Source organism: Hemiscyllium ocellatum, chromosome 21 (assembly GCF_020745735.1).
Source record: "Hemiscyllium ocellatum isolate sHemOce1 chromosome 21, sHemOce1.pat.X.cur, whole genome shotgun sequence".
Classification (NCBI taxonomy): domain Eukaryota; kingdom Metazoa; phylum Chordata; class Chondrichthyes; order Orectolobiformes; family Hemiscylliidae; genus Hemiscyllium; species Hemiscyllium ocellatum.
In genome coordinates, this window is record NC_083421.1 from 52,394,991 (window position 1) to 52,419,967 (window position 24,977).

The window sequence follows — 24,977 nt, forward strand, 5'->3', positions numbered from 1 at the left end:
CTAGGTCTGGAAAGTATCGGACAACCTAAATGTGTCCGAATGAAGTGGCTTCTCCATAAGTTTTGAAGCCCCGTTTTGCACCCAGGTGTGTGTCCTGTGCGAACCAAGATTCCTTACAAAGAACCGAGGAAACGCCGAGAACAGGTTCTCAGTGTCATTTCAAACCAGAGATAAGGCTATGTCCTTGAATCATCATCAAGGCTGAGTTATTCCCTGTAATGTGCAGAGGCAGTACATGTCGGGGTGTGAGATGGCTGTTACCGATGGCCAGTATGGGATGGGTACAATTGCATAACTTCAATCCATGCTCAGCAGCTAACCCCCGTCTGCAAAGAGCACTGACGGGAGACTCCAACATAAAGACCTGAATGAGATTACAGCCCTACAGCAGCCAGGAGTATGGTCCAGACCAACGTGATCACTCGCCAGAGCCTGAGCGTACCGGCCATCACCTGAACACGTTTATCCGTGTGTCTGTGTTTGGGTTTTATTTAATATTAATGAACGTTTGTTTTCTGTGTGAGTTAAAGCGCTGTTTCCACTGTCCCCTCCGCTGGACTAGCTTCAATACCTTGCACTGACTAGATCTGATACATGGCCTTTGACTAAGTGGAGGGGGGCGAACGGATGTGCAAATTTTACTGGAGAAGGAATGTTGCTTTGCAGGGCTCAGTGCCGCACACCCTGACAGCACTAATCCAAACACCGCCAGTGATGGCACTTCCTATTTTATGAAGAATCCTCGTTGTTGCTATCGCCTTTTATCCGATCGAGTAACTTTGTTCACGTGTACATCAACCCGTGCCTTTAGCGCACCGAAATTAACGGTACATTTCATTGTGGGTCCGGAATATCATTGTTACTGGGGATGTAACTGGTAGCAACGAAATGTCGTTCAATGGTTAAAAATCACACTTAAACTAGCAGTGGAGATTAAAAGGGAAGGTCACTGTTTAAATATCACGTTGCTGACAGGGACATAGTGCCTTGTTATCCGCTGTATTCTTCCAGCACTGATATTTAAACACTACTCTCTCCCCTAACTTCGAATGCTTTATTTTTTGTGAGCAGTGACCCAACAACTTCTGAACGGTACGTTGCTAGTCTCCGCTGTTTTTGATGCTGGCACGTTCGGATTAGGGACTTCACCTATTAATGATGCTGACATAATTTCATTTCTCATGATAAGGTGATCACTAGAAAATGCTAATTATCACAGAAGCCGTTTTTTTAAAGAAAAAATTGTGGATTTGGAATACCTTGGTTAATTTTAATATTTGGTGATTTTACTGTAATTCTCATTAAAGAAATTGATCAGAAATTATGCTCGCCATCACCCTGTTTCCAGTCTAGAGCAATGAAGAGTATTTTTTTCCTTCATTTTCTATCTTAATGAGATGACTCATTCCTTTCAATCAACTCCATTTCCAAACTGAGAGTAAATTGCTAACTTAAACCCCCTCCCAACCCCCCATCCCGGCTTGAAATCAGGGCAATGGGTTGTTTGTGTTAACTCCCTTTCTCTCTCTCTCTTATTCTGACTCGTTTTAACGGGAGTGACGACCAATTTATTAGAAAGATTGAGGAGAAAGAGCTTTCAAACCAGCCAGGACAGTGTCCAACACTTACAATTCAGGGCGTAGATACAATTCAAATGATAATTCTGGTATTAACTCACATTGATCCGAGTTGTCTTTACTTTGAGGCTGGGCTAGACCACACACACTCTCAGGTTACATACAGTAGGTACATCTGTTGGAAAAGGTGCACCTCACTGACCACATAAACTTGGTCAATCACGATGTGGACTTTCAGCTCCAGCACGACATCCAAATGGATATTATTGCACGTAAACCATTATTTAAAAACCTGAAAGGTTCTAATTCAACCCATTCTGAATTTATGCCACAGTGGTTCTGATGACAGCTGGCAAATTTGGGAGGGAAACGAATGTATTGCCATCACGTTGTTCTACAAATATATCCCAACTCACTGTGGTCAGAATTAAATGTGGAAAATACAACAGATATAATTGTACGAATTACCCTTTAATAAACTGAATACACCTGCCATCTAATCAGCTGCGGAATAAAACACCAATGAATATTTATACTATGTACATGCCATGAAATACAACACCGTTGACAAGCTGTGTGCTATGTTTCATCAATTCAATGAGAGCTATGTAACATTCGATAGTAGAAATGAACAAATACTATCCGGTTTTGATTTTTCTAAGCTTCCTTATGACGCCCTCATTAGGCATACTTTAGCCTTCAGATTCTCCAGAAATATTACCTTTCTGCGTTGGGTTTACTCTGAACCTCCTAACCTGACAGCGAAAAGCCCTTTGGCGATGGGGGTGGTAATTATCGTTTATGTTTCCAAGTTTTCTATTGATAAGCGGCACATTGAATGTAGCAATAAGGTTTTCACAAGCTTGTCCCGGAGTGATGTCTCTCTTTCCTACTTACTAACGACTGGGGATTGCAACTATTTCAAGAAATAAAACTTACCTTTGTTAAAACTATGAATTTCCAAACACATCAAGAAATTGAGCTTTTAAAATGGCGAATTTATTTTATATCACACATTTATTGGAGAGTGTGGCAAGTGACCTGAATTCTTAGCTAAACATTAAATCAAATTTCATTTCTCCTTTTGGTTTTGCGATTAATTCATTCTGGCATTTATCGTAACTAGTAGATTTGTTACATTTTAATAAATAATTTCGTGTCTAAATTCAATAAGAGATGACATGCTTTTTTTTATTTGTGAAGTTTATAAAATTGTTATACTTTGGGATGACAGTTTTAGACAGGACAGAGGAAGGGGCTGGCGTGATCAGTTCTGCAGTTTCACGAACAGCAAATCTGAGTAGTTTGGGTGTTTGAGTAACAATAGTTGTTTTGCTCGGAAGAAGATGTAAGGTATTTATTCTTGGCAACAATCCCCGACTTTACAATGATTTGATGGAGTTTCTCAAGACGCAGAAAGGTGCTGAAGACGGCCGGGTATAAATCGTTGCGCTGTTAATTGTCAATTTATATCTAAAATGAAAAAGAGTTAACCTCAAAAATAACACTACTGCATTGGTGTGTTTCACGTTGCCATAGTAGAAGGAAGACCTTTTTTCTGAGATCAGGTTATAGGCTTCCATACAAATCAGTGCGCTTCATAGAGACCGGATGTTTCGCGTGATCGGCAGCAGAGGGAAACTGCCGCTCGATGCAGGAAGAGGAAAGTCTGCAGTTACAGAGACACATCCTGCAGCCATCTAAGGATTACTGGAGATTTGTCCAGACATGGGAGAGCGGGGTGGGGGATCCTCAGAACAGGCTTTACTTATTTTTTTTTGGATTTAAGAACTCTGCAAAAAAAAAAGTGCATTGAATTTACAACGCAACAAAATGGGGGTAAGGGAACCTATTGGAAGTTGGGAACAACTATGCGGTATAATTCTTTAGAGAGTGCCATGAGTGATGTGTAAAGAGGAGGTTAAGGTCCTCTGTCGTTTGAAGGATAAATTGCCCAGAAAAGGGAAATATGCTTAATCAATAGTGTTTTAGTCATTTGTGACAGTAACAATTGTAAAACGCTCAATCATATAATGATGCATTTTGAAACGTTTTCGCTCTCTACTGAAATGGTAACAATGTAATCCCCTAATTATTATAATAACATGATTTTAACACATTCAGTGCTAAAGTTCGAACAGTTTTTTTGATGATGCAAAATGTATCAAACCAAATAATCTCAGGAACTGTAATGGGCAAAAGAAAACTAAATATTGTTCAGACTCTGGCAACACAACTCAACTTGCGTTCACGTGCATCTGACTGTAAGAATCCTTGGTCACGTATAACGACGATAGCTGGACATGTACAGGAGGATGACTTACTGTCGCCAGCTACAGCAAGCAATTTGATGGAGTTCTATCGCTCGTGATACTGTACTGATCAGTGATTGCGTTTCAGGGAGCTGTCAATTCCTGTTCCCAGTAAGACGGCCTCACTAAAGGCATTCAAAATTCGTAATTCCAAACTTTCCTGACAACAAACATTTCCGCCAGACCCCACTAATGTACAAAAAGCATGACCCCTAAAAGGCAGAAACTAGGAAATGCAACACCTTGAGAAAAGATCATTCTGTTTCTCAAATTGTTACGTAAAATAGTCAAACATGTACAAGCCCATCGACCTCTGTCCCCGCGCTCTTGCATAGTGTACTCCCTAGCTGTGGGTCAGCAGGTCTGGATTCAAGTCCGAATTGTATATGGAGATGTACATAGCCTATCCGAACCGGTTAATTATAAATACTTGCAAATTGCGTTAGGACTTAAAGTCCAAAATTTTAGGGTCAACACTGAACACTTTCTCCAAACACGTTAAATTATTTATGCACATTTTTCGTTAACATTAAAATAAAATCAGGGCGACAATTTTCAGATTGTATGGGCTCCCCAGTGGCATTGTTGTGACTTGATATTTTCATTCGTTAAATCTGGTTGAAATGGTAATAGACTCCGACCCAACGCACCCCGACCACACACACACACACACAAAACTGCAACTGGTAACTCTAAATGTGATGGTGACTTCCTAAGTTATCTCGTTTCCACCTGTCTCTCTTCTTCCCAACAACGATTACTGAATTCAGCTTGGTTCCCATACCTAGGATGGGACATAGCTCCCTGCACATGGAGAAGACAACTAAAATACAACTTTTCACTGCACACCCTGTCAACAAATAATGATCAAAAAGTAAGGGGGGGGGGAATAAACAAAAGGGAACCTTGCTGATCTGTGAAATAGTGTTCGTGCTCAGTCCCCATCGAAACCAGTAACGTATGTCCTACTTGTTCTAATTTTACTCAAATCCCAACAGTCGTTACCCGTTCAAAGGCTCCTAGGATTGAATATACACACCTGAGGTTTTTTTTTCCAGTTCTTTTTTAATAAATAAGAGCAAATCCTTTATTGACCCATATATAATTTTCTAAAAAAAAACTGAATGGAATTGTATTGGATGTTGTGCCATGATTTGTATTTCAGAATTTTACAAATGAAGGTGTAAACAAAAACAGAGAATTTAACGAGGGAAAGAAAGCCACTTATTTAGGGAAAGCCTGCAAAACAGATACAAAAGGTCCCGACAAACTATTGACAGAAAGAGACTCGATGTTTGGAAACGGAATGTGAACCTCGGCCCCTCGCTCTTCCCCTGCGTTAAGCGGAATACTGATGTGTGACTAACGCGTTGCCGGCAGCTACAGAGATTCACATGGAAACGCGCTGTTCTAAAGGACAGCCATTCAATTTAAGCAACAATCCGCTTATTTTGCTGGTTAAAGATTAGCCTTGAATAGTCAGGTTGCAGGGCGTGCGGTGGAAACGGGCAATGTAATCATTGCTGTAAATATTTTAAGATCTGTAATTGAAAGGGGAGTGGGGACGTAGTCAAATAACAGCAATTTCCAAGCAAAAGGACTCGGCTACAAACCGACCAAGGAATGTAGATGGAACTTGGTTTGGATTTGCTTTAGAATTTTGTCAAACTGTTTTCAACCTGCGGGTGCTGACTTGTTGAATTTTGGGAAATGGAACCAAAGGATTGCAGGATTCTGTGTATTCTGTGTGTGCGTGTGTCTGTGTGTGTCTGTATGTGTCTGTGTGTGCGTGTGTGTGTGTGCGTGTGTCTGTGTGTGCGTGTGTGTGTGCCTGTGTGTTTCTGTGTGTGTGTGTCTGTGTGTGACTGTATGTGTCTGTGCGTCTGTATATGTCTGTGTGCCTGTGTGTGTCTGTGTGTGCGTGTCTGTGTGTGTGTGTGTGCCTGTGTGTTTCTGTGTGTGTCTGTATGTGTCTGTATGTCTGTATATGGCTGTGTGCCTGTGTGTGTATGTGTGTGTATATATACATATTTGTGTGTCTGTGTCCGTGTCTGTATTGTTTTTATTTTTTTTCCTTTTTTTTCTCTCTCTCTGTTGCTGTTGCTTTGTTTCTATCTGTTAGAAGGCGAGGACGCCGGAGAATGCCAAGCCACCCCGCTCCCCATCTGTCAGGCTCCCGGAGCCGGGGTGCCGCTCCCAGGCTGACGCGCTAACAGCTGCCGGTTCCAACTCCGCTGCTGCTCCAGCTTTCAATAAATAATCAGACTTGTATTAAAGAGGGAGGTTAAGTGGGGGTGGGAATGTGTATGCGTGTGTGTGCAGGGGGAGCAGTGGGGGAGGAGGTGGGCGAACATGGGGGTGAAGCCTTCAATCTATACCCAACTAAAAGTCAAAAGACAACATGAAAACTGGACCAATAACATGTGCACGGTTAAAAATCAAGCTGTAGGCGTTCACAAAGTATTTACAGTATATTACAGGGGGAAAGGCTGTCGATCATTGTAACTTATTTCAAAATAAATAAATTGTACAATTTAAATGTTCAGCAACAACAAAAATTATTTTTAAATAGTGCAACATTACCTTAGACCAATGACTGTTTCCTTAACACGAAATTCATTTCTGCTTTTAAAAAAAACTATAAATATTTTTAAGTGTAAATAATAAACTGTAGGCGCCAAAAGATGAATTGGAACAAGTTTAAATTAAAACTATGTTTGTATCACAGTTAAAACCTCTCACTTTTTACACAATAAAAGTTTGAAAATTAAAAAGCATAAATAGAGTTGAATACAATCTTCTTTACAAATGGTTTCACATTTTGTGTGTGTGTTAAACATTTGGAGCAATTGTGTGTGTGTCTGTGTGTGTGTCTGTGTGTGTGTGTGTGTGTATTTGTGTGTGATTCCCACTGAAGTCCAGGCGGTGGGGAATAGGGGTGTAAAGGGGCTGTTGGTAAGGGCGGCTCACCGTGGCTGCGGCGGCCGAGGAAGGACACCTGCGAGGCCGGGCAGAGGCGGCGGCTGCTCGCCCCCCGCTGCCAGTCCGTGGATGAGCACCCGCGGGACGAGGGGTCGCTGGATGACGGGGTGAGGAGCGGCAGGACCCCGGTACATGTACATGGCCGTCGGTTCCAGGTTGGAGACGACACTGGGGTGGTAGAAGTACGGAGATGGGAACATGCGCTGCAGGGCCGAGTAATTGCCCGCCTCGGCCAGGAGTTCCAGTCCCACCGCCGTCTGCCTTTTCCACTTCGTCCTGTTGGGGAAGGGGAAAGAGTCAAATCCTCAGGTAAACTTCAATTTGGATGAAAACTGGTCTGATTTTAACACTTCAAATTCCACCGCACGCCACACACAAGTCTCATTATTCATGATGTACTTTGACAGTGTGTTATCCAACTCGCCCTTAAATCTGGAAGAATGGCTGGGGCCCCCAGGTTCCTGCAGTGAACGGGGTGCAGTCTTTCACAGGAGAGGGATTAAGGAGCCGGCGGTTGAACCATGTGTTCTCTGGCCGTGCCCTTCACTCTCCGGGCTCATTGGGAAGCCCCAGTGACCTGTGTTCACTGCCCTGGGAGGGCAGTGCTTGGTCAGCAGCTTGGGGTTTGGAAAGGGGACCTGCACATTCTTCAACATAGACTCTAACAGCATTTCCCCGAGACCTCAGCCCATTGCTGCCGGCTTGGGCTAGACCCAGGGCCTGGCAAACCATTTCCTAACAGCAAAGCTTGGAGGCGGGGTGGGGGGGAGGAGGGGTCTTTTTTTGCTACTTTCCCTCTCATTTTAACACCATTATTGTGTTCAGCATCGCGCCCAGTCAGTTTACCTTCCCCTTTGGTTTATTGAGGTGGGATAATGTCAAGGGTCGCGGGTGGTTTCTGAGTGAAGCCAGTGAGAGAAGGGCCTGGAGTTGCGGATGGTCCCCTCACACGGAACTGAGTTGTTTTAGGCTGAGGGTCGAATGGTGACCTTAATTCGGGATCTATTCACATCACATGATGGCAATGCCGTAGTATTTTCTAACAAGTTCCTCCCTCCCTCCAGCCATCAGTGAATGTCACTGTTATCCCACAGTGCTGCCTCATTTAGCTGTCCCCTGCCCGCTTCCCCAACCCCACCCCCCCTCCCCATGTAAGAATCTTCACTCCCATTTTCCCCCACCTTCCTGCCCAGTGTTCACCCTAACCAACTATCGGTCTACACAGGGTGAAGACTTGCTGGTTTAGAGGACAATTCCCTCCCCGACAGAAGGGCGGCCGGAAGCAGGAGGGAGTGTGGGTTGTGTTTAAACTCATGGCTGTGGGTCCCACTCACTGTGGGTCCAAACTGTCAGAACCCCCATGAACAGGGAGCTCTCAAACCTGTTCCATTTGGACAGGCGGCTGGGTCTCCGGAGGGTCCCAGATCTGTCACTAATCAATCGATCGATTGTTTCTTTTCAAACTATGCGCCATTCCTCAGCTCAGGAATGTCTTCATGGATTGAGAACGAAGGTGTCAAGACCCTCAGAGTGGTAAAGCCAGGCCCTAGCCTCGGGAGGTTGGGGGGTGGGGTGGGGGAGGGTTCTGGATCTCAGTGTGAAGCGCTGGGAAGCGCACCTTCTGTAAACAGAGCCCTCTCTGTCTCCGGCCCCTTTCCCGCTGCCTGACACCGGCCACCCAGGATTTTAGACCAATCCTTCTCCATGGTTCACCGACACTTGAATGTAAATAGTCACAGTTTCTGACTGAGTCCTTCTAAAAAGGTTGGGAGAGAGGACACGGGAGTAATACTGAAGGGTTGGGATCAACATTGCATCCAGTCCTGGGGGGCGTTTGAGACGAGTTACCAATCGGAATCAATAGCCACCGGCCTATGGAGAACACCCTGAGTGTGACAAGAACATCAAACCGCTGTGATAGAAGTAGAGCTTTTCTCATTCATACAGATCGTCAGGTCTTTGCCAGTTTGTGTGTGTGTGTGTGTGAGAGAGAGAGAGAGAGAGAATGTCTGGTTGTATGTACGAGTATGTATCTATGTATGTAGGGGAGGTGAGTGAGATTGTGACATCAACTCGCAATGATGGAAGTAGAGCCATTCCCATTCATACAAGACCCATAAATCGTCAGACCTTTGTCAGTGTCTGTATCTGTGTGTATGTCTGTGCGTGTGTCTGTGTGTATCTGCGTGTATGTCTATGCATAGTGTTTGTGTCTGCGTGTATCTGTGTGTATGTCTCTGTATCTATGTTTGTATGTGTATGTGAATCTGCGTGTATATCTGTGTATGTGTTTGTGTCTGTCTCTGTGTCTGCGTCTCTGCATGTCTCTGTGTGTGTATACGTGTGAGTCTGTGCATATCTGTGTGTCTGTGTCTGCGTGTATCTGTGTGGTATGCACCTTGTGTGTATCCACCGGAGCAACACTGTTCTGACTATCATTAATAAAGGAGAAACTTCATAGACCATGTTTCAAGTGTAGCCCTTATCCCTTCCCCCTAACAGATTTCTCAATGCTGGTTAGTTTGACAGCTTTATGTAACCGCTCGCCCCAGGGTGCCTGAAAATGATTGCTTCCCTTTGTGGTGCTGTTGCTGTACCTCATGAGTAGACAGTTTTCATCATCGCTTCTATTGGGCCCAGTCTGGAGAGTAGTTGGAGTGATATTTAAGGGTAATTGCAGTTTGTTGTGTGAGTACACTTCCTCTAGCGGAGTCTGTATTGTACGGTCTCCTTTGGGACTGAAACAAACTGATTTCTTAAAGGAGGTGGTTAGTAAATGCTTTCTACTCAACCTCGGCGACAGATTCGATCTGAAAACTGATGCTTAAAGATAGGCTCTCATTCCGTGTGTGTGCGCCTTGTGTTACTAACATCACACAGTGAATGTGGATCAGGGTGGGGGGTGTCACCATGACAGGTGGCTGTTTAATCCAGAAACAAACTAGTGTGGTTAAAAAACCCGCTAGTTCTAATTATTGGTTAAACCCTGTATATGACAAGGCCGACAGGATACTGGGTATTGCTGGGTCCTGGGGCCGCAGGTCCACTCACTGACCAGTCAGCTCCCCGCAAGAAAGATGGGCAGCACCAGGAGAAATTCAGGTGGGATCAGTGAAGGGATACGGTACAGAAACTGACCTGTTTGTGATGAAGGGCACACACACAGACACATACACACAGACACACACATACACAGACAAACACACATACACAGACAAGCACACAACACAGACACACACACAACACAGACACACACACAACACAGATACACACACACACACACAGACACACACAACAGGCACACATACACACACACAACACACAGACACACACACACAGACACATGCACACACACATTTACACACACAACACACAGACACACGTACACACACATTTACACACAGAGACACACACAGACACATACACACCCACAGACACATACTTGTAAGCACAGACACACACACACAAATACACACATACACATCCACAGATAAATACTTGCAAACACACACACACACACCAACGTTGGGCTTTACCCGAAACCTAACGAACCGCATTTCTGGATGAGTTGTAAACAAGTGTATAACCGCTCGGAGAGGCGATTCCCGTCAGATGTTGATTGATGCCAATGTCTCACCCCATTAAATGATTTATTGGCAGTGATTGGTGTGAAGTAATGGCAGGAATTTTTTTGCCCCCCCACCCCCTCTCCATCAAGGACGGTTTTTAGAAATAATTCAGAGATTGTGGTGGGTTGAGGGTGTTAATTATTTAAGTTTCAAGGCTCTATGATAGTTCGATGCAGGTGACTCAGTTACATTTGATAAAGGGCTTTTACCCGAAATGTCGATTTTCCTGCTCCTCGGATGCTGCCTGAACTGCTGTGCTCTTCCAGCACCACTAATCCAGAATCTGGTTTCCAGCATCTGCAGTCATTGCTTTTACCTCTACATTTATTTTGGAGTCTGTCTCCCAGTGTTTATTTTATTTGCCCTCTCTCCCTCTGCCCCCCGCCCAACATTCGCTTCCAACCCCGATTGCTGTCTCCTGTCTAGTTTCTCGCTGTTTCAATTGTCGGTTTATGCCTCTCGCCCCCCCCCCCCCCCCCCCCCCACCCCGAATCCTGGAAATCATCTTTAACTCTCATTTAATGCAACGGCTAGACATTCGTTTGGTGTTAGTATTTAAAAAGCTCCCTAGTTATGAATAGAGAGGAAAATATGTTCTGTTCTGACGCAAGGTCACTGGACTCGAAACGTTAATTCTGTTTCTCTCCACAGATGCTGCCGGACCTGCTGAGTCACTCCAACAATTTCTGGTTTTGTGTTAAGGAGGATTTGCTCGGAGCCGGAGGGTAGATTTTGGACTTGGTTCATCTCACTTTCTGATTACAGCCTGGGAGTTTGTTTATGAACAACTGTCCCATCGAGGGTTTGATTGTGAAACGGATTCCGTTAACTAGCGCTTGAGTTAACGCTTCTAATGTTTAACGTGAACCGTCTCAGTTCCTTATCTGGGATACACTAAGCTTTTCGGAAATGTTTTGATTCAGTTTGATCCCTGGGATTTAGTCTCCTGTCAAATGAACAAATTCTGGGACCGCGGGCGAAAACCTGACAAGAAGCAGATCAGAACTAAAGACGTGACAGGTTCTTAACCCGTTCTGCCCTTCCCCTAACTCGTCAGCTCATTGAGTCGGTAACATACCCCTGTGTGGAGACAGACCACACTGTAATAAAGTGAACCCTCTTCCCTCAGACACTGCAGGATGCAGTCTCTCTGTGATTCTCAGCCGCTTGTACAGACTCACTGTGTTAGACAGAGCGCCCAACAAGCCGCCCTCATCTTTCCCGCCTGTCTAACCCAGTTAGGAGTTTGTGATCTTACAATCCTCACATGGAGCTGAATCATCTGTGAGATTTCAATTCGCCCCATTGCTTGTGGGATTGTGACTTGTTAAATATCTGAGTGAGCTATCTCCTGGAACTGAGCTTGAGTTTGTGCTCATTACAATGGGACCCTTGCTCGTGTCTGTTTTGACTCCGTTTCGGTGCGTTGTTAACCAGCTGTGGGTCAGTTAGCCTCACCTCCTGTTCTGGTACCAGGTTTTGACCTGAGTGTCTGTGAGATTGAGCGAAGCCGCCAGTTCCATCCTGTCCTGTACGCTCAGGTATTTCTGCCTTTCGAAGCTCCTCTCTAGCTGAGCGAGCTGGTGGTCAGTAAAGGCCGTGCGGGCTTTCCGGGGCTTCTTCAACCGCACAGGCGGGCTCTCCCGACTACTCGAGATCTCTCTCTCTGCTTCTTCCTTAACTGTCCATGCCGGTAGAGAGAGAGAGAGAGAGGGAGGGAGACAGCGAGAGAAAAAAACAGAAACACAAGGACAGTTACAAAATAAAATCCTGGCCAAGATCCGCATGCAGCACTAACATTGCAAAGACACCAGCACCACTTCCTCAATCAAACAGGATACAATCTCTCTATGTTAGCAACTCCTTGTTCTGTCATCTAGAGCCTTGGTCAGACTGTGACCGAGTGGCCTCTGGGAGTTTGCTCAGGTGCTTCTCAAAAATCTGGGAATGTTAGTCAATGTCGCTTTTAAACGGCCCAAGTATTTCATCCGGTTTCCTTCGGATACACGGGACAGTTCTGTGTTGAATGTGGAGAGCGGGCTGTGTGGGGTTCTGGTTTTGCTGCGACAGCAGGAACATTTAAACAACAGGCCTCTCTTTTATTATTAGATCTCCCACCCAAAATCCGAGAAATAGCGCTGATCTTTTGAGCCCAGTGTTATGTCGGAATTTCTGGAGTCCGAATTTCAGGTCTGACTGTGTGGCGACCTGAGAGTTTGCAAAACGCATCAGTGCAATGGTTCCCCCCGCTCTGTCTGATGTTCTGAAATGACCTGTTAAAGAGCTGCTTGGGCGGAAAGGTTGGAAACAAGCCGCTGTCTCTCCCGGAGATTGAGCTGATAATCTAACCTGACTTCATGCTGTGTCCCAGCGCAGAGCCGCCGATTTTATATGTACCTTTGTTGATATTTACCGGGCAGGTTTGCTGTGATATAGAGGGGATAGCAAACAGGAAAGGTAGACCGGGAAGAAAATAATCCGTTTAATTAACCCACTGGGGAGCCTGCCCAGAACTGTCTGAAACAGCAACCCCGTCCGATTAGAGAGCCAATCATTGAAAATATCCTTTCCCATAAAAACTAAATCTGATCACAGGATTATTTTGCAAATGACACGGTCACCTCTGCAAGTCGCTGCAGGAACCTGTCATCGCCTTCACCAAACGGCATCGACTAAACTAACCTTCTACAAATTACCCCGATCCCACCCTCACCTTCAGGCAGGGGCAAAGCCGATTAGAGCAGGAATTCTTCCCAAATAGAACTGATCACGGGGTGATACAGCCCACCAAAGCGAGACCATGACAAGGAGGAGACTGGGGAGCAGCGAGGGACTAAACTCAGCTCCAACTTGTGAACTGCTCTTCCTTTCAAACCCAGTTCTACCGTCCGGCCACAGGACTGTAGTTTGCAGCTATTCTGCCTGCTTCCTTTACCCTCTGCCCCATCCCTGTGCATCAAATAACCCATTACCGCCGCATTCTCAAACATAGATTATGTTGAACTCAATTCGGCGGCTCCAAATTGCAAACAGCCTTCCCCAAACTTACTCACAAAACGCAGCCCACTGCTCTGTCTGCGCCGGGGGAGCGGAAGGGCCGGGAAAGGTATCTCTCTCTCTCTCTCTCTGCAGTTGGAGTACTGACTGAACCCATTCCCTTTCCGCCTCCATCTCACTACACATACCCACGACCACCTCGACCTCAATTACAGCTTTAAGGAGCCCCCAAACATTCAAATAAATCCCGGTTCGACTCGGCAGCTGAGCCGCTCTTTAGACAAGGAAGAATTCAGTCAGAAATATGCTCATCAATCGATATCAGATTTTGTTCAGGAGGACCCTGTGGGTGAACAGTTGGGCTATTCGTTCGGAAATAACAGCGGAACACGTTCACAATATCCAGATATTGGTGGAATTATTTTTTGCTGAAAATCACTGCCGAAAAGTTGTGGCCTTTTTAAAAAAAAATAATTTGAAACGGAAATAAAAATAATTGAATGTGATCTGTCTGTTCCAGCCCGGACTGGAGACAATTATTGGAGGTAATGTCAAACACTCTGAGTGCGGAGTGCAAGCGAGTTGAGGAATTGTCAAAAGGACTCACCGAAAACCGTTCAACAACCAACATTTCCTCTCAGTCTTTACCCGGCTCCACCGACTGTTAAAGTCGCCAAAAAAAGACTTTCTTTTATTTTAAAGAAACCCTTCCAGGAATTCCAAAGTATTTAGATCGTTCTGTGACATTGCAAGATTTTTTTATGTTATAACACAAAACACAGAGAGTGAAAACACACCAACAGAGGAAGCTAACGTTGTGAATCCCGGGGCTATTGTGTTTGGAATATTCACGGTTCCGAACTTGAAGGGATGAGTTTCCCAGTGTAACAGTCTGACAGGACCATGATGAAACCGGGTTGTGTTTGTAATCCATTGCTGAACTTTTCAGGCCCAGGAATGGCCGGGTTTGGCCGGGAATCTCGGATTGGTATTCCGTTGTTAAGGTGGACATTGGAAAGTTTCCTTCAGGGAGGGTGACTTCCCTGAGAAAGCAGAGGCCCCTCTGAGCTCTGTTGTAGTGGATTGAAATGAACCCGCTCTCCCGGAACCTCTCTGTTGTCTTTCCTTGATTTATGATCAGTTGCAGTAATCTTGGCAGCTTATCCGTTTAAACGACGTTTGTTTATTCATGTCCCTTTTCGCTAGTTCAAGTCTCTGATGCTGGGCGAGCAGATGCGTCTTTTGATATAAGTTTAATGAAGTTTACAATCTAAACTTTTATAACTTCCCCTCCATCATTCCACCGCCCCTCTCTCACACACAAGTACACATTGTTTTAAACTCAATAGCTTTAGGTCTGTATTAAATTGTCAATTATTCTTTGCAATGATCGCATTCCTAAATCATGTATAAATCTAAAACCTACTCCTACTCCTGTAATCTTATCCGATTCACTGAACCCAGTCTGTAAATAGTCTTCCCTCCTCCCCACTTCATTCCCAATTACTCAGTCCTTACATTTCCTTTCACTGTTCACCTTCCCCCCCCCCAGAAAAAACTTCTAATTTGGGATACATTTATTTCCATTTTAATAAGTTGATCTTGGAGCGATGATAACGAACAACAGTATTTTTTTAAAAACACCTTTAGGTTCAATGTGTGTGTGTCAAATAATGTCTGTTATGGAACCCACGGGTCGCTATCCCGAATCAATAATAACACATTCAGCGAAATTCAGTTTCCACTTTGACAAAGTTTCTCTGTTATTTGGCGCAATCACAAATGCACTCTGAACTTGGACGCCACAGCAATGCTGCCTGTGCTTTTTAAGGTGAGTTCCAGGCCCTGGCATCTGTCGCCTGAAAGCTTTGACTTGGCAACACATTTTACTCAATCCAAATAAAACGGCGCGTTGTCTGGTTTGTAAAATTCACGGCCTGAACTGCCCGGATTATATTTAAATACCGATTGGTAACTGCAACAATTTATATTTTATGAGGACGATCTGACAATTGACTTTGCAATAAAAACAACTTTCAGAAATATTCCGCCTTCCTTCACTCTGAAAGTGAGCAGTACATTGACAGAAGGAATAGTTCTCAATTACTGTCTATCTTCAGGGATCGATTCATCTGGTAGTTTTGAAAGAGACAAAGTGAATGATTTTCACGTCTTTTTAAAAAAAAAATATAAATACACTTTTAAATCCACTTGCGATCTTTTTTCCAGTTACTGTGGGTATTAAACATTCTCCCTGTCAGCGGCATTTTCTCGGCCCGCTTTTTTGGACAAAGTGACCTCGGTTTGGGTGGAGCGGCAGTTGATGAATTTGATGCGAGAGAGAAATGTCAATTTGCGGATTTGCTCACACTATTACAAAGCAAAATTCCACAATTTGGCATTTGTTTCAATAAAGACTGAACTCCTGAATTAAAGGCACCTTGGGTTTCAGTAACTGTCTGTATTAATTATAGACCACCCCCTCTCCCACTACAGGACAAAAATACTTTATTCAAATACAATCTGATACAATATTTGGTAATCTTAGATTGTGAAGGAAGGAACAAATCTGGCATTGAAAAGTTCTGTCTGCTGTGTGTTTTTGTTTTCCCCGAAATGCGGATTGACAAAATACAAAGATGTTAATGTTGATGATAATTGGAGCCACCAGCTCCCTCAGAACTTCTATTATTTGTTTATGTTCTCAGCTTGGCCTAGGGTCTCTCTCGCCCTCCTTACCTTTATATTCCGTGTCTGAAGACGGGTTCTCCCTCTTCTCCAGTTTCTCCAGGAATTCTTCCCCGCGTTTATGAGCTGCATCCTGGGGAGTCTGCCCGCTGCTTGAGTATGGGGCGCAGGCCGCTAGCGGCTTGCAGTCCCCGAGAATGTCCCTGATAAGGAAGGAGGAAGTAGCAGTCCTGGGCTGGGGAGCGGCACACAGTTGCCCCGGGTGCGCCTGCGACTCGATCCCGCCTGCCGCCCCCGGCAGCGGCGCTGCCGCCTCGGCGCACTCCAGGCCGGGCGAGGAAGGCGAGCTCTGCTCGCTACCTACATCCGACACCGGGCTCAGGCCGGCTTTCACCTCCTGGGGAGACCTGCAGTCGCCCATCAGCGGCTCTCCTTTGGCCAAGGCGGGGCTGGTTGCTCTGTGAGACAGAATCGAGTCGATCCCAAAACTGGAGCCGTTAGACCCTTCCATTTGCGGGGACTTTCATCTGGACCTGGGATAGCAACTTGGCTGAAACTTGGTGGCGAAACAGTTCAACTTCCAAACCAGGAGCCTGAGCAAACAAAACCCTTGGCTAAAAGAAATCCCAGAGAGCAGGTTGGTGCAGACGTGGAGCAGTGGGCGCTGGGGAACTTCGCCTTGAGGGATGAAGGAGGTTTCAGGACCTTGGACAGCAGCAGATCCCCGGCTCAGCGGCCGCTAGCGGAAAAGGCCGGATTCCTACCTGCCGAGACTTTTAGACCAAAATGAACTTCTGTCACTTAGCAAAGGGGTGTTTTTTTTTAAAAAAATGTCTTAAGCACGTGTCCGAGGGAAGGCAGCTCTGATTGGAGTCTCTCCCTGACATCACCGCTGACTGAGTTGAGCGAAAGGAGTTGGAGCGAAGCCACTCCTGCAGTTTCTTCAGATGGGAGCAGGAATGAACCGAGGAGGGAGGAGGCTTGGTCCTGGGCCGGTTTTAGGAAGGTCAGGAATGCTCAGTCAAGTTGCAGGCTGGAAGCAGCTGGGAGTTGAGGGAGTTGCACGGTCCGGTATCTCAGGGAGGAGCTGTGACTGTGCACAGGCTTGAAGTGGTCACTCCAATACAGAAGGTCACTGCTGATTTATTAATCTGATCAGGACTCACGGCAGAAAGCGGCGGTTAATCTGTCGGTTAAAATATCGACTTCTCCCACCGTTCTCGGTGGGTCCTGACAGTTTCTAACACAGCGAACAAGTTGGAAACATTGATAAGAGTTGAAAGCAGCACCTACCTCATTCCCAATGTCATCGTTTCCGTTACATTGGCCCCGAAGATGTTCCTCAGCTTACCATGAACACACCGAAATACTACTGTACATGGGACTGATGGGGAAAACAATATTCAGCTGCAAAATATTTGCACTGCTCCTGAAACCGTTGCAATGTGATCTCTTTTTCGGGATCACATTTAAACAATCAAAAAAAAGTGAACAAAACAAAAACAAATTAAACGAGGAGGTAAAATGCGAGAGGTTGCAATGACAACATGGCGAGTTTGCTAAATTTAGCACATTTCAAACTGAATTAATGACAGATACAACTGTTTTATGCCGTTAAATTATTCACGGCAGTAAATATCATGTGCAATGTACAAAGTGTTTGCAGTTTGTGAAGGCGAGGTAGTGAGGGCTGGACTGTGGCCAATTAAAATCTGTTAGAGCGCATCTGATCCGGTTTGCAAAGCGAGACAGAGACAGAGAGAGAGGACCGGGAGCTCCCTGGGTGTGGGAGTCCGGCTGCCCGGGATGGGGGACGCTACAAGGCTGCACCAAGTCCCACACACACTGGGCCCTGGTTCAGGTACAGAAACTCTGAAAGGTTGGCGGTTTTCTGTTTGCAGCGGCTGGTTTCCTTGCCTTTAATTTTCACTCTTGACAGACATTCATTTATTTCATTTTAAACTCCTTGTCACTTGGCCTGAAAAATCAGGCGCCACAGAAACGGAATCACATTAGAGGCTGCTGCAAGTTTCAAAATCCATGTTCACACCAAACCTGTCCAACTTATTTCATCTGTTCGTTCTCTTACTCCCTCCCCTTAACGTTTCTTCTTATGTACCTACTCGGCTCTCCCTTTTGTTTTGTGTCTGCATTTTGAAAGGTTGGTTCCTGCCTGAACGCAAACGTTTCTTTACTTGGTGCACATCTCCTCGCGTCCGTGTCCTTGCTCTCTCCCTCTCCTCCCCAGCTCACACCCCACCCCCGCGCTCACTCTCAATCCGCTCACTTCCACCTCCTCCCCTGAGTTTCCTCGCCCAGGACAGGTTGTAGTTCTGTCTCTCCTGCAGTGCCACCTTCATTGTCAGCGCGGATTTGGTACATGTCCCTCCCTCGGGAGAATGAGGGGGTGTGTGTGATTGGGAGGCTTCTGGGTGTGTGTGTGTGTGTGTGTGTGTGTGGGACAGTGGGTGTGTATGGGAGGGTATGTGTGGGAGGGTGGGTGTGGGGGAAGGGTGTGTGTGTGTATGTGTGGGACAGTGGGTGTGTGGGGAAGGGTGGGTGTGTGGGGGAGGGTGAGTGTGTGGGGGAGTGGAGGTGTGTGGGACAGTGGGTGTGTGGGGAAGGGTGGGTGTGTGGGGGAGGGTGAGTGTGTGGGGGAGTGGAGGTGTGTGGGACAGTGGGTGTGTGGGGGAGGGTGGGTATGTGGGGGAGGGTGAGTGTGTGGGGGAGGGTGGGTGTATGGGGGAGGGTGGGTGTGTGGGGGAGGGTGGGTATGTGGGGGAGGGTGAGTGTGTGGGGAAGAGTGGGTGTGTGTGGGACAGTGTGTGTGTGTGGGGAAGGTGGGTGTATGGGGGAGGGTGAGTGTGTGGGGAAGGGTGGGTGTGTGTGGGACAGTGGGTGTGTGGGGGTGGGTGGGTGCGTGTGGGACAGTGGGTGTGTGGGGGAGGGTGGGTGTATTGGGGAGGGTGGGTGTGTGGGGAAGGGTGGGTGTGTGTGGGACAGGGTGTGTGTGGGGGAGGGTGGGTGTATGGGGGAGGGTGAGTGTGTGGGGAAGGGTGGGTGAGTGTGGGACAGTGGGTGTGTGGGGGAGGGTGAGTGTGTGTGGGACAGTGGTGTGTGGGGGAGGGTGGGTATGTGTGGGAGTGTGTGTGTGTAGGACAGTGGGTGTGTATGGGAGGGTGTGTGTGGGAAGGTGGGTGTGCGCGGGAGGGTGGGACAGTGGGTGTGTGGGGGATAGTGCGTGTGTGGGGGATGGTGGGTGTGTGAGGGATGGTGGATATGTGTGGGACAGTGGGTGTGTGTGTGTGGGGGACGGACGGTGGGTATGTGTGGGACAGTGGGTATGTGTGGGACAGTGGGTGTGTGGGGAGGGTGTGTGTGGGGGGGGGTGATGGGTGTGTAGAGGATGGTAGGTGTGAATGGGAGGATGTGTGTGGAAGGGTGGGTGTTGTGGGAGGGTGTGTGGGTGTGGGACAGTGTGTGAATGGGACTGGGAGTGGACGTGGGACTGGGACAATATCTGGGGTTGGGATTGGGGCTGGGACTGGGACTGGGAATGTGACGAGTACTAGGAATTTGACTAGGATTGGGAGTGGGAATGGGGCTGGAATGTATGTCATTAGCTGACATTTTGTTCATTTCTCCTATTTTACATAACTTCCAGGTTCTGTGCACTTGTATTGGTCTGCACATATAGACACATATCTGGCCAGTTATACCTGTATTTAATATTTTTGCTTTGACAAGAGGTGTACTTTTATCTGCAAATTATAACAAAACATCTGTCTCATTCCTATGTCTATAGCAGCAGTCTGAGCCTGCTCTTGTTGTAAAGAGGGGTTCAGAATAATTACTGTCACCTCATCACTGCACATCTCTAAGGCTCAGCTGGGCCTGGGATTGGGACTGGGATTGGGGCTCAGACTGGGATTGGGATTGGGATTGGAGCTGGGACTGGGACTGGGCCTGGGATTGGGGCTGGGACTGAAGCTGGGATTGGGACTGGAGTGGAAGTGGGACTGGGACAGCATCTGGGGCTGGGAATGGGGCTAGAACTGTGAATGTGACTAGTACTAGGAAAGTGACTAGGACTGGGAGTGGGAATGGGGCTGGAATGGGACTGGGACTGGGATTGTGGCTAGTACTGGGGCTAGGACTGGGAATGGGACAGCGTCTGGGGCTGGGATTGGGCCTGGGACTGGGAATGGGGTTGGGACTTTGAATTGGACTGGGACTGTGGCTGGGACTGAGATTGGGGCTGGGAATGAGGCTGGGGCTGGGGCTAGCACAGGGGCTGGGATTGGGATTGGGATTGGGATTGGGACTGGGGCTGGGACTGGGGCTGGGACTGGGATTGGGAATGGGGCTGGGACAGACTGTGACTGGGAATGGGGCTGAGACTGGTTGGGACTGGAAATGTGACTAGGACTGGGAGTAGGAATGGAGCTGGGATGGGACAGGGACGAGAAATGGGACAGTGTCTGGGGCTGGAATTGGCCCTGGGACTGGGAATGGGACTGGGACTGGGACTGGGGCTGGGAATAGGAAATAGTCTGGGATTAGGATTGAGGTTGGGGCTGGGGTTGGGAATGGGTCTGGGATTGAGATTGGGGCTGGGATTGTGGCTGGGACTGGGTCTGAGAATGGGGCTGAAACTAGGACTGAAACTGGGAATGGGGCTGAGACTGGGATTGGGACAGGAACTAGGATTGGGGCTGGGGCTAGGTCTGTAATTGGGACTGGGACTGGGACTGGATTGGGGCAGGCAACCTGGGCATCAGGCATTCCTGATGAAGGGCGAATGCTTGAAACGTCCATTCTCCTGCTCCTCAGATGCTGCCTCACCTGCTGTACTTTTCCAGCACTACACTCTCATCGACTCTGATCTCCAGCATCTGCAGTCCTCACTTTCTCCCTGGGGCAGGCAGCAGTGAGAGGTTCCGATCAGAGGAGCCAGCTCTGTCAGAGGAATGGGGAATGTTTCAAGCAATTCTCCAGTTCTCAGCTGAAAACTAGATGAACTACTCAGAAAACTAGAGTAAATGTTAGTAAACTGTTACCAGAAATGAAATATTTCACTAGTTATGCAGGTTCCCATAAGCACCAGCCAGCTCTGTCAATTCTGAGCTTCCTCCACTTGCTTCTAGCATGAGAATCAGCTTGGAACTAAAATTATTTCTAATCGGTATATTCCTTATTCCACAGATGCCATTTGCTGCTGGGCTGAACCTTCATGAGAGGCTGGGGACAGGTACGTATTTGATTTGTCACCTTTCCAGGAGGCTCCTTTCCTGACCGAGGTTTGTATATTTCCACAATGACTTTGTCATCTTGTCTGAAACAGGAACTGGTAGCAGCTCATATCTTTCATGAAACTGAAAGTGCTGCAAAAACCCAGCAGCTCTGGGGAGAGAAAGCAGAGTTAACATTTCAGGTCTAGTGACCTTCTTCCCAATCCTCAGGAAAGTGAACAACCTCAAACCAAAACCAGCCGAAATGTGACAGCTCTCAGCCTGGAGTCTACCTTTGGTCTAATTGCTGAGGTAAAGGCCAACACAGACGCAATAGGTTGCAGGGTCTTCAGGATCTCACTGGTTGGCAGCTCAGTGAATTTTGAAAACGGAACAATTTTTTTTTCAAATTACGAATCCAAGCCATATTTCCAAAGCAGATACCCTGATTGTAAATGGATCTTTTTTGATCCAATTACTGAGGCTCCAACCAATGGTTCCATATGAATAATGAACCAATATTGAGTGCAATCTTCCAGTTTCCATGACTAGGACCAAGTTTGCAGTTTGGAATTTCAGTTTAGCCAAGGATGAGGATTGAGGATCTTACTGAGGTGTCAGTGCCACTCTGGTCACCACATTGTAGGAATGATATGATTCCATTCAAGAGAGTGCAAAGGAAATTTACCAGGGCCTTGGCCGAATGGGTTGAGATATGGGAGAAGATTGGATTGGCTGGTGTTGTTTTCCCTGATACAGAAATAGAAAATTATGAAAGACATACACTAGATGGGTAGAAAGGCACTTTTCCCATGTATAGAGGTGCCAATCACCAGGGCACATGGATTTCAGGAAAGGAGGAGAGTTGAGGAGAAAGTATTCTACCCCGATTGTGGTGGGAGTCTGGAAGTCACCGCCTGCAAGTGCTATGAGTCACAAACGCCTGTAACATTTATGTATTTAATTTGAGATGATGAATCTGAGCAAGAAGTATTGAAAGACACATTCTGCTGCTTTGCAGTGCCAGGGACCCGGGTTCAATTCCAGCCTTGGGTGACTGCATTGAGTTTTCATATTCTCCCTGCATCTATGTAGATTTCTGTTGGATGTTCTGGTTTCTTCCCACATTCGAAGATATGCAGATTAGGCGGGTTAGCCATGCTAAATTGCCTGTAGTGTCCAGGGATGTGCAGGCAAGGTGGATTAGCCATGGGAAATATGGGGTTACAGAGATAGGGCCAGGGGCTAGATCTGAATGGGATGCTCTTTGGAAGTTCGGTGCGGATGGGATTCTGCAGTTGTAAAAAAAAGCAACAGTGTTGCTCGATCTAATGTCAATCACAGACTGGTTGGAAAAATATTTGGAATAGAAATGTGGAGAATGTTTTCATTGCTGTCGGGTATGGATTGCTCTACCAGAAGAGATGATGGGTGCTGATTCCATCAACAATTTTAAATGAAGTTGGAAAGGTATCTGGGGTTTGTGAGACAGGTTACAGACAAAAATTAGGAATATGAGATTAAGCATAATTGTCCTTTCAGAGAATCAGCATAGGCATCATTGGGTCAAATAACTTCTTTTCTCATGCAGTAATTATCCATTATTTCAGAGATTCTTTCTACAGACATCACAACTGTATAGTTATAATATCAATTTTGTAAGAAAATTGAATCTGTTTTTTGAATGGACAAACACAAAATGAGTCTAGATGTCACATAACTATGTTGTGGATTCAGTTAGCATTGGACTGGCCTGTACTTATCTCAAGGATGAAATCGCAAGACACCTTTTGAAATTGAATGAACTGAAACTCTTTGACAGAGATTCCTTTGGAGGTGTAAATAGCTCTTCCTAATTCATTACCTCCTGACAATGACAGCAATCCCAACTATTATAACTAAATATAGAGAATACTGGAAAAACCCAGCAGGTCTGGCAACATCTATGGAGATAGAAACAGATAACATTTTAAGTTGGTATGATTTTTGAAGAAGAGTCATGCTGGACTCAAAACTTTAACTCTGTTTCTCTCTTCACGATGCTGCCAGACCTGCTGAGTTTCTCCAACCTTTTTTTCAGATTTCCAGCATACACAGTGTTTTACTTGCAAATCCAAACTATTGGCTGTTGCAGTGAGAAATGTTAGCAATGTCAACCAAAAGATAATAGATGGGTCTGTATCTGGGGTCTAGGCTGTCTGATTCCTGATATTGAAGCAGGATGCAACCGTTTGGGATAATAGTCCTTTTAAGCTTTTGTCTGTTTAAAACAAGTTGTGAGCAACCAGAGGAACAACACTGAGAGGTGCTATTGAACAGAGAGGTGGAGGAAGGCAAACAAGCTAAAGGACTGCTGTATTGAACCAAGTTGCAGTTCCATAAACAAACTCTAAAGGAGCATTCAACCCCCCACCTCTTAGGACCTGTTCTGCTCAGTCTGATTGTGGGAGCAATCTCGATTTGACTACAGAAGCATCCTAGCTTCTGAAACAAAAACAAAACCGCTGGAGAATCTCGACAGGTCTGGCAGCATCTGTTGAGAGAGAAATAGAGTTAACATTTTGAGATTTTTGTTTTATCTCATAGGTTCTGAATCTGACTTCAAGTTTTCAACTCCTTTGCTTGGAAATAGAATCCTCAAACAAGGAACAGACCTGCAACAATCATACATTCTGATTTTGCATCCATTTTTATAAATACTGGACCTTTTATCTTTAAATGTTTGTATCCATACTTTAGCTAACACCTTTTTAAAAATCTAAATAATTTTCAGCAATGATTGTGCAATAAACTAACCTTTTATCTTGTTTAAAATTGCTGGCTAATTTAAAACTGAAACTCTCACAAACTATAAGGGCACTGTAAATCAATTACTGTATGCAAATGTGCATTAATGAACTACTCCAAGAACATGCCTTGTGTGGTTATATAAAGATCAGCAGGCCAATCAAGCTTAAAGCAAGTGGAGCAGACAGCAATAATTCTTTTTTTCAAAAATCTACAAGGCCTCCAAGGCATAGATCCAGAATGCAAACTGAAAAAACAGGCAACGACTTCTAAACAGAGGAGGAGAAATGCAGAATTAAGGCAAAGGAACTGGAGGCACATCTACAACAGGCAGGAGTTCTGTGAAAACTCAGAGATAGGGCATGTAAAAATGACAATGACGTTTAAGTTGAATGCCTTCAACTATCAGTTAAGGGGATTGATATTTTTGCCATATTATGCAGAATTTGAAATTGTATTGGGTTATTCTCAACCACTTATACCTTAGTGCCAAAATCAAAGATGAATCACAATATTTTAGTTTGGAATACAGTCTTTGCCAAATATTTTTCAATTATGACATCATTAATATTATTTTCTGTAATATTTATAGATAGCACTTTGATTTGTAATTGCAGTGTTAGGTGTCTGTCATTTAATGATTACTGAGTTTATTGGTGCTAGATGGTGGGGATTTTCACCTAATGATAAATCTTGCTGAAAGAAGTTATCGCCAATCTTGTGTCGCATGAAGAAGATGCTTAAGAAACATGGAAAACTAAGAACCAATTAAGA

At 45.7% G+C, this 24,977-nt stretch overlaps 1 protein-coding gene across 1 annotated transcript; it reads right to left on the minus strand.

Annotated features, from left to right (window-relative positions):
* Nucleotides 1-6,855: 6,855 nt before the first annotated feature.
* On the minus strand, nucleotides 6,856-16,696 carry barhl1a (BarH-like homeobox 1a). The gene is made up of 3 exons (XM_060841104.1): nucleotides 16,237-16,696; nucleotides 11,959-12,181; nucleotides 6,856-7,147 (listed from the first exon to the last, which is right to left on the minus strand). Exons 1-3 carry the CDS (start codon nucleotides 16,694-16,696, stop codon nucleotides 6,856-6,858), a joined length of 975 nt encoding a protein of 324 aa, XP_060697087.1.
* Between the last annotated feature and the right edge of the window lie 8,281 nt (nucleotides 16,697-24,977).

Excerpts from the sequence above, each read along its gene's own strand:
- barhl1a (XM_060841104.1), bottom strand. The coding sequence starts at position 16,696 with ATGGAAGGGTCTAACGGCTCCAGTTTTGGGATCGACTCGATTCTGTCT. Across the intron at positions 12,182-16,236 it reads TTCAGACACGGAATATAAAG|TTAAGGAAGAAGCAGAGAGA; the intron begins GTAAGGAGGGCG and ends CGGCATGGACAG. Across the intron at positions 7,148-11,958 it reads ACCTGGTACCAGAACAGGAG|GACGAAGTGGAAAAGGCAGA; the intron begins GTGAGGCTAACT and ends CTTCCCCAACAG.